Source organism: Colossoma macropomum, unplaced genomic scaffold (assembly GCF_904425465.1).
Source record: "Colossoma macropomum unplaced genomic scaffold, Colossoma_macropomum, whole genome shotgun sequence".
Lineage (NCBI taxonomy): Eukaryota > Metazoa > Chordata > Actinopteri > Characiformes > Serrasalmidae > Colossoma > Colossoma macropomum.
The window spans coordinates 23,210,941-23,223,580 of NW_023494792.1; the positions used below are offsets into that span (position 1 = coordinate 23,210,941).

Below are 12,640 nucleotides of genomic sequence, written 5' to 3' on the forward strand. Positions count from 1 at the left end.
ATGCTACAGATGCAATATAGTAAAGGAAAACTCATTTATGAACCTGTGATTAAAGCAAGTTTTTATTAAATTTAAACTTGTAACTAAAGTGCAAATAAATCTTAAACTGAAACTTTGCTTGTTTGCAAAAATTTGTTTAATAGCCACTTGGTTCTGCCTAATGGAAATTGTTTGCCTTCAGTGTTTCGTGCTTTTGATAATTTTAATAGACATGCAGCGTCAGACTAATTAATGACATTCTATTTAAATATTGGTGTTACAAGAGTGACACTGGAGTGTTTTCACCTAAAATGAGTTAATGAAGCAAGAGTCTTGTTACAAAAATGGTAATAGGACATTAGAGTCATAATTAATCTTTTAATACTTTTACTTTCAATACTTAAGTACATTTGAAGGCAAATACTTTTGTACTGTTACTCAAGTGGAGGTCTAAAGGGAGGACTTCTACCTTTACTGGAGTCATATTTTACCTTGGGTATTTCTATTTTAACTCAAGTACATGATTCGTGTACTTTGTCCACCACTGCAAATTTCTCGCAAACCATAAACTGGTCAGCAACTCCTTTTTGTATAAGTGGTTACAGAGTCAAAATGACTAAAGCTATGAAACTGTGTCATAATAGCTCTGAAACTGTGGTTTATCTAATTCTGCCTGTTACCTCAGTACTGCTCATGCGGATGGATGAAATGCCTGCAACATGTTCAAAATAGTTTTACAGGAGAATGTTTACCACTGTGTTACATCACCCTTCCTTTTAACAATACTTAATTTATGTATAAGGACTAAAGACACCACTTGATCAAGTTTTAAAATAATAAATTTACACAGTAATCACAGTTATACAATCATCAGCTGTGCAACCGTTCAAGGCCTTTGTTGTCGGCATTTAAGCTTAATGAAACACACATTTATAATGGGAGACGGTTCTGGACTGCAGAAAGGCCAGTCTCTTGTCAAATTTTGAAATAAGTGTGGACGTCCCTGAAAAATTAAAACAGAAAGCTATGATTTGTAAATATGCTTTGACCTAAATTTAAATTAAAACAGTATAAAGTCAGATGGGCAAGTTTGTGGAAATACCGTGGCCACTTCGATGTCACGAGGCCCACTTCCTGAAAGCAGTGTGGGCGCTGCTTGTGAGTGTAGATTTATCACAACCTCCACTCCTGCACACAGGCAGACAGATCCAGCTATTCAACAGCACAGGACTCAGACTGCTACAGAGATGCAAGGCTCTTCTAGACCCCTGGAGAATTTCCCCCTGCAGGGAGGTGCAGGAGATGGAACTGTGGTGATTCCCATACGCGAACATCCTAAAGATTACATAGTTTGGTCCTTGGCCACCATCTACTGTGGAAACCCACTCTGCCTGGGGCTGCTGGCCTTTTATTTCTCAATAAAGGTGAGTACAGCATAACAGAGTTGTAGAGATTCTCAGAGTGAACAATCAGCGTGTGGTTGTTATGAAAATGAAAAGCTAATTTATTTTCTTTAAACTGTTCAGAAGATTATGAGGTCATTTTTTTTTTTTTGAGAATTGTTCATTTCTTAACTTTTCTTAACTGTTTTTATTTTTCATTTTTTCTTATCATAATTTTATTATATGTATGTCATGGATATTTTAATAAACTTTTCTTTTAATACAAGTAATTTATTATACATAAGTATCTTTTACTGAGGAACCATTTAAAAAATATTCTGAAATAAAAGTATTAATTATGAATGTGACCACAGGCGTACTGCACATGAAATATAATATAATATAATATAATATAATATAATATACTTTTAAACTATAGACACATTTTAGATTGTTGTATATTAATACATCAAATGCATAATACAATATTCGGTAACACTTTACATTAAGGGATGCAAAATAATTGATCATTATCGGCTAATTAATAATTACATACTCATTATTTGTTATTAACTGCTTATTAAGAATTAGGTACAGATTAAGTACTTAGTAATTGAGTACATTGTTAATTTGTCCTTAGTTCACAGTTTATTTACTCATTAACTGTGTACTGCTGCTTTTTACACTGCTAGTGAACTGATAAGTGTGTTCAATCATATAAATAAGTAACATGAAAACTAGGAATTACTTATGTGTTAATCTCATTAATGATCCGTTAATTATTCTACAGATCCGCCGTTACATATTCCTCTTCTGTGCAGTAATGCATGGAACATTCATTGGGCTTTGCTGTACACTTCATGTGACCGCCACATATTCAGCTCAGACATATTCAGAGCTGTCTTTACATTTTCACCATTAATTACTCCTTACTTTATATCACTTAACCATTAATTACTATTTTATGTCTCCCTCCAAGTGAACTGATAGTCTTCATAATTGTTATAATTACAATTATACTACTTATATTACAAATGCATAATTTAGAGCAGCCTATACACACTCACTGTGAATCAGAGAAGAAACTAAAGTGGACATACAGGTCTAAAACACAGGCCCCTGATTAAAAGACAAATGTGGACAGTTGCCTTTAAAAACATAAGCATGAAATATGCACATACTGACAATATCTGTCATACTATTTTCTTATTATCTTAAATTAAAAAGTCTTTTTGGAGCAATAAAATGAAAACTCAATCTTGCATCTCTAAAAAATCTAAATCTGTTATTGGATGAGATGTGCAAGTATTAATGACTTGTTTTAGTTTAATAAAAAAAAATGAGCTCTTTATTGTATTAAATCATTGAGAATAAATGTTAAGTGATTATATATGTATATTTTTCTATTTATTAAAAAGACACAAAAAGAAGTAGAGAGAAATGTCAGCAACTAGTGAAGTCTTAATCATGAGTTTGTAGTGTAATAAATAGCAATTTGATCACTTTACTGGGAGTGACACAAAGTAGTAAATAATGAATAACAATAAATAAATTAATTAACAGGTAATTAATGGGAATAAAGGGGATTTTGCAAAACTAGGAGCCAGACGTCCAAAGCATTTAATGGCTCTAAAAGCTATATCCCATTAAGTTATTATACAAAATGGTTCTGAATGCGTTGCTCGATACCTGAAACATTGTTTTGTGGTAGTTTTGTTATAAAGTTTTGGCCTAAAACGCATTTTTAACATAAACTACTACTCCAGGATTAGTTCTGTGTCTCCTTTCAAAACAGCATTCTCAACTGAGATCAATGTGCGCAACCTAACGTGCTTTTGTAGTCACTAGCCTGTAGCTACAGCTGTTCAACACGACTAACCGCCGGTGTTTTATCCGATTCAGTTCCCCCCCAAATTCACATTCCCTTTGACAAATCAGATCCTCGGCCATGCGCATTCACTGAACAGAAAACAAAGCCAAGCAGCACTGGAAATACAGAAAGTAAAAAGGTTCAAAAATAGGTTTGTACAGCAGCTGTATTCACCCAATCGGTGACAAACAGTACAAGAAATATTTATGAGTTATGAGTATTATTTACTGTTTACTTTAATTGAAATTAATATTTTTCACATAATCTCAAATATGCCGTGTTGTCTTGGGTGGATTTAAACTGGGGATTGGGTGAAAACGAGCAGTCGTTTAATCTTTTTTTTTTAACCTTTTCGCTTTCCGTAGTTCCAATGTTGCTTGGGATTGTTTTTTTGTTCAGTATATGTGTGTGCCTGAGGACCTGATTCGTCAAAGGGAATGTACATTTGAAGGGGGGACTAAATCAGATATAACACCGGTAGCAGCTTTTATTTACAGTTTATTGGGAGAGAGAGAGAGTTTATTGGGACAAGAGAGAGAAAATAACCCGCCGAAGCAAAAGAACCCAGGGCAAATGGAAATTGACCGTGTCAACAACAAACTACTTGTTACTCTGCTCACCACTTTTTAGGGCAGGACAGTGAGAGAACTCTGATCTATCGCAGTGAAAACTCAGATAAACTATGAGTTTTGCGGACACAGTGTGGAGGAACGCCACCAACCCAAACAACACAAAAGGCGTGCAGGGCAGAGAGGTACCTACAGGGCGTTATAAGGAAAAAATAGTGCTCAAAAACGTATTTCTTTGAATTTAGCACTGTTCTACAATTATCAGCATAACATATAAGACTGTATAAGACACAGGTTAGTTCACTGGTCATTTTGGAAAGCAGATAAAATAGTGATATGTGTACTGTAGACATATGGTTCTTAGTACTATAATGGTGAACAATTTTGACTCAGTAAATTATTCTAGAAAGGCGCAGTTCACACCAAACTACTCTGAATGATTTTGTTTACATCTAAACGGTTGAGTGATAAAGTAATTTTGCAAAATTGGCGTCCCCTTTAACATATATATATATATATATAGCTCATTATTGAAGTAGTTAACATTGGAAGTACATTTACGGAATGAACAGACAGATTAACTAATGTAGTAACACTTAATAATCCATTATTCATAACAGATAATTACCATATTTCCTCGTGATTTATTTGTGCATCGTTTCTAGATTACTAAGGAATTGTATTGTAAAGCATTGCAAAAAAAGTTAAATTAGATTAATAATCTACATTTAGAATTTTGTTTTCCTTCACCATCCAGGGGCAACGCTAGGGTTAGTGGACATCAAGGGCTAAAATATATTATGACAATTATTTTCTGTAAAGTTCTACCACAGGTTTGAGTAATTTAATTTTAGACAGTACTACAGGAATATTGTATTAAGACGTTCTTATTATAGATATTACAGATCACTCATACAGAAGTAATATTGAGCTGCACTTTATTCGTTTATTTGACAAATACTGAGTCACAATACATCCATTATCACCACTGTTAGCGTTCTAGCTACTGTGGTAGGTACAGTCACAAATTTCTCTCGATGAAAAAAAACATGTCTGGTGGAAAACAGATGTTTGACTTTCTGGTGGTTATGGCACATAATCCTATTACATTACATCACTTTACTTCACAGGAATATGGTTTTGTGTCAGTTTCCATTATTTTGTTTCCAAAGTTTTGGTAAGGTTATTTGACGAGAAATCTATGTAATTTTCTGAACGCACTGATCATTTATCATTTCACATTTCATTTTCATGTTACATGAAATGTCATAGTAAATGAAATTGTCAGAATGCCCCAGTGTATTTTTTTGTATGACCTGTGTGTGTGTTTCAGTCCAGAGACCGGAAGATAGTGGGAGATCTGGAGGGAGCAAGAACATACGGATCTACCGCTCGTTGTTTCAACGGATGGGCCCTCGCTCTGATTATTATCACCATAATAATCGTCATCATCGTAGTGGTTATGGCTGTCAAGGGTGGCTTAGTGGCATACAGTCTGCTTAACAAAATATAAAAAACTGTTGTCTCTGTCTCAGCTTTGCTAAGCAAAAGGATCATTGTCAGAATGAAAGCTTTTCATGTTGATCTCATTAACATTTCACGCTTTGTAACTGGATGCTTTGTCTTGTTAGAGATATTTTTTGTGAACGAAAAGTAAAATTTCTCTTACTTTTATGAAAACTGAATAATTAAAGAGACTCCATACTCGAAACATTGACAGACTGTGTTCGTTAATGCGAGACATAACCCCTTGTGTATCCTTCTTTGGGTTTCTCTTGTTCTTCTGGGTTTTCCTTGAGTCCCTTTCTATAGTTTTCAGGGACATATTACATAGGAGTTCTCCTGAGAGAAAGTGCTGAGACCTCTCAATCAGTCACTTTCCGCATCCGGAATTCTTTGTCTTGGCTTCCTTGCTTCTTTATTTGTCTACCTTTTCCTTTTACACGGGTCCCCCTCTCACAGCGTAACTCACCCCCCTGGGTGAGTTACCCTATTACAACATGTCAAGTGTGCAAAAACCATGTGTTTATTCACACATGAAATTCATTACGAGACCAACATTCCAAAAATGTCAGGACAAAGAGGCGTCTCTTTCAACTCAGTCACATTGTATAAACATGGTAGAAATTTGTAACTGAACTGTTAGCACACCTGTCATTGTCAGGCTGCTGAGACAGACATTAACTCAAGAGCCCCCTCCTAGGAGGGGTGTCCACATCATTACTGGGCTTTTTGTGTAAAATTTGTGCATCAAAAACTAATTTGTTCACATTTTCTTTCAAACCAAAACAAGTCATGATGCAAAACCATAATTAGCTCTACACACATGGAGGAATAAATGTAACACCTCATCCAAAATATTCCATTAGAACAGCAACAGCAACATCCCATGAGTTCATAAGATGTCTCTCAAAGAAGTCTGAATTAAATACTTCTAAGCTAATTTACCTTGTTTGCTTTCTTTACTTTTTTCTGGGAAACACCGCAATTCCAACACTTATGATCTTTTCTGTTCTGGTTACTAAAAGATGGCCAGCAAACCTCTGAGATACCGAGTACCAGTCATGAAAAATATGAAAAATATCATTATAAAACAAGTTAGCCTATTTCCCTGCATACATTGTGGTGTTAGTGGTCTTTCAGGTATTTTGGGTAATCATAAAAGACAAAATAGTTTACAAACAAAACTGAGCTTGTTCTGAGCATGTTATGTGTTTGAGCCAGCATGTGTGTGGAGCCCAGAAAGGTACCTTTAATCTATATATTAACATAGTTATATAAAAAAGAGTAGAAAGTATGAATTAAATATAAAATTGTAGAAATGATGAAGTAATTGAAATGTATAAAAACCTACCTTACAAACTCACACACCCTCACTGTGCCATACATGCACACATTCACATTGCTCTAGTGCTGACTAGCAGAGTTATCGCACCCAGTTGTTACACTGAAGTTATTGCACAGGTTGATCCAAATTGCACACGAGATATGTAATTATGGTTGATAACAACTATATTGTTATCCAATTTATATTATTCTCGTCTTTTATTATTATTATAGCCGTTTCTTTGCCGCGTAACTAGTCCCGCAGCTTTTGAGATATCGACACCATTCCAACTCCAGATTGTCCGGCCTGATTGTGTGATGCGTGCTTGTATACAGCTTTTTGATCGGATGCACGGATTCCGTGTGGCAAGGGAATTTTGCAGAATTTTTTCCCATAGAGAATGAATGGGGTGAACATTTGCATGCCAATCTAAGGTACTTCTGCTTGTCCGAACGACACCGTTTTTCATACACTATCTCAGGGCAGGCCCCCAAGCATGAATCCACTTTCGTTCTGACCCGCACTCATCCATTTGTCGTTTTATTCCATCTTTCGTCTCTCTCATAGGCTTACATTGAGCGGACTGTTGGCAGCATGCCAGACATGATGTCACAATGGGCCGTTAACTCACACACCCATCCAAACTCACGCATGGAGCCCAATGTCTCACCCACTCCCAGCCTAATGCTCAGCAGTGTCAGCACACATAATGATTTTTTTAAGGTGGAACTGCTTTTAAGGTGGAATTGCACTTAGCTAGCACAAACACTAATCCACTGCCGTACTGACCTGCACTCCTCTTTGGGTCATTTTTTCATCCCTCGTTCCTCTCATTGAGTCTCATTCATTTTCGCCACCACTCAAATTCTATTACTTCTTTGCCCGACACCCACCAAAATGCAAGTACTCACTCAGGTTACTGCTCCACGCCCTAATGCACAGCCATACTGACCTGCACTTGTCTATTTGTCATTTTTTCATCCCTCGTTCCGCCCTTAGAGTCCCATTCATTTTCACCACCATTTAAACTGTATTACTTCTTTGCCAAACACCCACCGAAATGCAAGTACTCACTCGGGGCAACGCTCCAAGCTCTAATCCACTGCCATACTGACCCGCTCTCCTCTATTTGTCGTTTTTTCATCCTCGTTCCGCCCTTAGAGTCCCATTCATTTTCACCACCACTCAAACTCTATTGCTTCTTTACTCAACGGCAAACAAACTACATATACTCACTCAGTGCAGGTCCCCAAGCTCCTATCCAAAGTCATTCTGACCTGCACTCCTCTATTTGTCGTTTTTTCATCCCTCGTTCCTCCCATAGAGTCTCATTAATTTTTGCCACCACTCAAACTCTATTACTTCTTTGCCCGACAGCCACCAAAATGCATGTACTCGCTCAGGGCACATCCCCAAGCTCTAATCCACAGCCATACTGACCCACACTCCTCTGTTTCTGATTTTTTCATCCCTCGTTCCGCCCTTAGAGTCCCATTCATTTTCGCAACCACTTAAACTGTATTGCTTCTTTACTCAACGGCAAACAAACTACATGTACTTACTCAAGCCAGGTCCCCAAGCTCCAATCCAAAGTCATTCTGACCTGCACTTCTCTTTCTGTCATTTTATCATCCCTCGTTCCTCCCATTGAGTCTCATTCATTGTCGTCACCACTCAAACTCTATTACTTCTTTGCCTGACACCCACCGAAATGCATGTACTCACTCAGGGCACATCCCCAAGCTCTAATCCATAGCCATACTGACCCGCACTCCTCTATTTGTCGTTTTTTCATCCCTCGTTCCTCCCATAGAGTCCCATTCATTTTCGCCACCACCCAAACTCTATTACTTCTTTGCCCGACAGCCACCGAAATGCATGCACTCACTCAGGGCACATCCCCAAGCTCTAATCAATAGACATACTGACCTACACTCTTCTGTTTCTCGTTTTTTTCAACCCTCGTTCCTCCCACAGATTCCCATTCATTTTCGTTTCCTTTAGGAAATGCACTTTTCTAGTTACATTATGTATGTGTATTTAGACGTCTGTGAGTGTCCTATTAAAATACTATCATATGATGCAGTGTTCATGAGGATGACTGCCAGACGTTACTGAGACAACGTTATGTAGTGCATTGTCCATGAAGACAATTTCCCTGCTAAAGTAACTGTTCCTGAGCCTGGATATATGATTAGCTAGAGTCCTGTACCTCCGGCCTGATAGAAGGAAATGAAGGAGTGATGACTGTTCTGTACAGGTTTGTTAATCTGTTGCAGTACTTTCTGCTCAGTTTTGTTACAGCTGGCATATCACACTCTTCACTGTCTAATTGCACAGCACCTGACAGGATGGACTTCATCTTTTCAATCTTTGCAGGTAGTGCAAAGACTGTGCTTTGCCTGTGATTGAGGATATTTTAATGCCCCATAGCTGGTAACTGTATCTTTGAGTCACCTCAGGCCTTGTGGTCTGAGAAACTTCAAGACTCCTGGCATTCAGAGTTTCCTGGCTACTAGCCTGGTGCAGTATGCAGCATACAGTATATACTATAAATATGCACAGTATATGTACTGTAATATGTACAGCATACACTGGTGCAGTATGCAGTATACAATATTAGTGCAGTGTGCAGTATACAGTATTGGTGCAGTATGCATTATGTACCAGTACATACCATACTGCTGATGGTGAAGAAGAAGAGAAGCTGGCAAAAGAGAAGCTGGTAGCAGAGACGGCACAGGGATGGCCAGTGGCAGAGAGGATGGCGGAAGAGATGGTGTGATAACCAGCCGGCTAGGCACATCTGCCTCCTACAATGGTGAAAGTGTGTGAGTCATACTGTGCACATAATCTACAAATGGCAGACCAGCCATGATGGCCACCATCCAGCTGTGCCTGGCCCTGGAAGGAGAAGTGCTCCAGGTGCTCACGGACCTGCCAGCGGAACAACAGAGCGACCTAGCGGCATTGACTGCGGCTCTCCATGAGCGCTTTGGGCAGACATTGGCAGCGCTTTTACCCAGGAGGCTACTATTCTGCAGATGGAGGCTAAAGTGAAAACACGATGGTTCGACAGGCCATCTATGTGGCTGCTGCCCCTTGCTCTGGGTTGCAGAACGGGCGTGAGAGAGTTGTGGTATTCAAAACTACACTGCACGCTCTGCCTTGCCTCCAGTTGGTTTGAGGTGTGTTTTTGTGTTGTTTGTGTTATTTCTTGTTGGGCTGTGGTGTTATAGTGGGAGGTTGTGTGCCTGTCATTAGAAAAAAAACTGTATGGCTAGAAGTACCTGTTGCTCCCTGGCTGTGTTTATATGAGACTTTTCTGCTAGTGTAAATAAAAGAGCACTTCTTGTGGCAGAAATAGTGGTCTGTCCTGTGTCAAATTGTCAAATAGCAAGTCCCTGGGATTCTAATGAACATCTACGGAATGTAGATAAAATCTGAAAAATAGCGGAAATAATACAGCTTGTCCATTAGGGGGCAGTGCCTACTCATATTCTGACATACTTTATAATACCTAAGTAAGGACTGACTCACCAGAGAAAAGCAATGTTTAGATTTGTAGTGTTGATTAATGATGCTGTTATGATGATGGGAAATATTCACAGTTTTGTCCACATTTTGCTGTAAAACAATAGTTTGATTAATCTGATAAACTTGTTGGAACTGACTTATCAGAGAAAAGCATTACTGAGATTTTTAGTATCCACATTTTGATGTAAAACAGTAGTTTGACTAAACCAATTATATTGTTAATATTGTTAATTAACTAAATTAAGATTGGACTATTTCTTTGTTTAAAAGGTTTTATTTAAAGATCAGGAATGTAGGTGAGACACTGCAGCAGCAAAGTTAATATTTCTGATCAAAAATTTCTGTAGCAGAATCAGCTCAGTGTGCAGAGAGGCTGTAGAGGACCTGTATGGAGGGGCAGCAGCACCCTGCCCTGTTCTCCACATAATAACAGACCTCTCTCTCTCTCTCTCTCTCTCTCCCCTCTCTTTCTCTCCACCCCTGCATACTGTGGATATAAGCTGGAATCAGGGTTTCTGGGGCTGCAGTGAAATCAGTGCTCTCAGTCCTCTCAGGTCAGCAGCAGGATGGACAACGCCACGTACAGCTACTCGACCGACTGCACTCCTCTCACGAGCTGTAAGTCTGCTCGCAAGCCAGCCGGCTCCACAGTGGTGAATATGGGCGCAGCCGGGAAAAAGCCCCCCAACGACTACCTGGTCTGGTCCCTCTGCAACACCCTGTATGTCAACTTCTGCTGCCTGGGCTTCATGGCCCTCATCTACTCCATCAAGGTGAGAAACAACAGCAAGGTCATGTCTCTCTCTCCCTCTCTCTCTCTCTCTCTGTGTAGCAACCTCTAAAACTGTAAGAGCCTGGGTGTTGGTCCATACTTAAGTTTTTCCCTCTCATAACTACAAAACTTAGATATTATATCCATAGTAGTTAGTGAAAAATGTATAGTACTTACTAGATCATTTATATTAGTTACTGGAGAAGTTTTTATATTAATTGCTGAATAAAAAGGCTGCAGTTTAAAGGGTTAACAGCTGCTTCTGTGATGCAACTGAACAAAAAACAAGAAGAAGGTAAATCACATGAGAGTACCTACTCTCAGTGTGTGACAGTGTGTTAGCTGAAAGCAGAAATAGACCCTGTCATGGTCGTGTCCAGCACCCAGACCTATTGAGCTAGTAATGCTGCTTTCAGGTCTGATGTAAAAACAGCAGCAGACACATTTGAGCAGAAAGTGATTTAACCTGAGCAGAATGTACACTGAAAAAAGTGATGTACTGAGACAATGAAAAAGCATAGAAGAGAGCAAATTTAAGAGAAAGAAGGGAAAGAGAGATAACAAAAGAGAGAGAGGGAGAGAGAGCTAAAGAGAAATAAAAGAAAATGAGGAGAGAGAGAAACTGGAGAGATAAAAGAAAGAACAAAATAAGGAGAAGAGAAAGAGGACATAAAAAGGGGAGAAAGCAGAGAGAAAACAGGAGAGAAAGAGAGATAGAGAATGAAAAACAGGAAAGAGATGATTGAGAAAGAAAAGAGCAAGAGAGAGAGAGATAGAGAGAGCAGTAGCAGGCCACACTCCCTCTGCGATGCTGAAATTAGAGAGGCTGGAGTTTATAAATGGAGTGCTGTAATTAGTAGGTAGCTAATGGTACAGCCAGTCCTCCGGATTACAGACAGCACTGCAGACATTGCACTCTCTCTTTCTCTCTCTATCTGTCTATGTCTCTCTCTCAAACATACTCATACATTTATGTCTTGATTACACTGCAAAAAAGTACACACCCCAGTTCTACGCAGCAGAAACTCACACAGACATTCACCCACTGTGACCATCAACAATAAAATTTCTATTTAGCTAAACGGCAAACCAGACATCCGCGTATCTGATGAGCTGTGACTTCCTCAGACCATAACATGCTTGTGTACGTGCGTGTGCGGTTTCTCTCTGCAGGCGCGAGACCAGAAGACGCTGGGAGACTTGCGTGCTGCTCAGGAGTGTTCGGACAAGGCCAAATGGTACAACATCCTGGCCTCAGGCTGGAACCTGCTGGTGCCTCTGCTGATGTTGGGCCTGCTGGTGCTGCTGATCGTGCACTTGGGAAGCTCCCAGGGAGCCTTCGACTTCTTCGGAGAGGACGGCTTCCAGAACTTCATGAAGCTGTTCGGCAGGTAGACTGACAGACAGACAGCAAAGGAACCAAACAACAACAACAACAACAAGCCGTGGACTTATCACCCTCTGTGCCTCGCAAAATGTGTCTCTCTGCTCTTTGTTTTTATCTTATTACCAATGTCTTATTGTATTGTTATAATTGTTATGATTTTTTGTATGTTCAGAGTCTTGTATGCTAAATGAGAACTTTCCAGTCGTTTCCAAAAGACAATTTTCCCTCTTTATTTGAAGTAAATGTGACTTTTTAGTGGAATAAAATATTTAACTTCATGAATAACTTTGCTCTCATGTCGCTGTGTTGGGGATTTG

General features: G+C 39.0%; 2 protein-coding genes across 2 annotated transcripts; both read left to right on the plus strand.

Annotated features, from left to right (window-relative positions):
* The first annotated feature begins 1,194 nt into the window (after positions 1-1,194).
* Positions 1,195-5,479, plus strand: LOC118811975 (dispanin subfamily A member 2b-like). Its single transcript, XM_036576601.1, has 2 exons — positions 1,195-1,403; positions 5,134-5,479. The coding sequence occupies exons 1-2, from the start codon at positions 1,227-1,229 to the stop codon at positions 5,311-5,313; spliced, it is 357 nt and encodes a 118-aa protein (XP_036432494.1). The 5' UTR covers positions 1,195-1,226; the 3' UTR covers positions 5,314-5,479.
* Positions 5,480-10,660: 5,181 nt separating this feature from the next.
* Positions 10,661-12,608, plus strand: LOC118811334 (interferon-induced transmembrane protein 5-like). The gene is made up of 2 exons (XM_036575493.1): positions 10,661-10,937; positions 12,110-12,608. Exons 1-2 carry the CDS (start codon positions 10,731-10,733, stop codon positions 12,329-12,331), a joined length of 429 nt encoding a protein of 142 aa, XP_036431386.1. The 5' UTR covers positions 10,661-10,730; the 3' UTR covers positions 12,332-12,608.
* Positions 12,609-12,640: the final 32 nt, after the last annotated feature.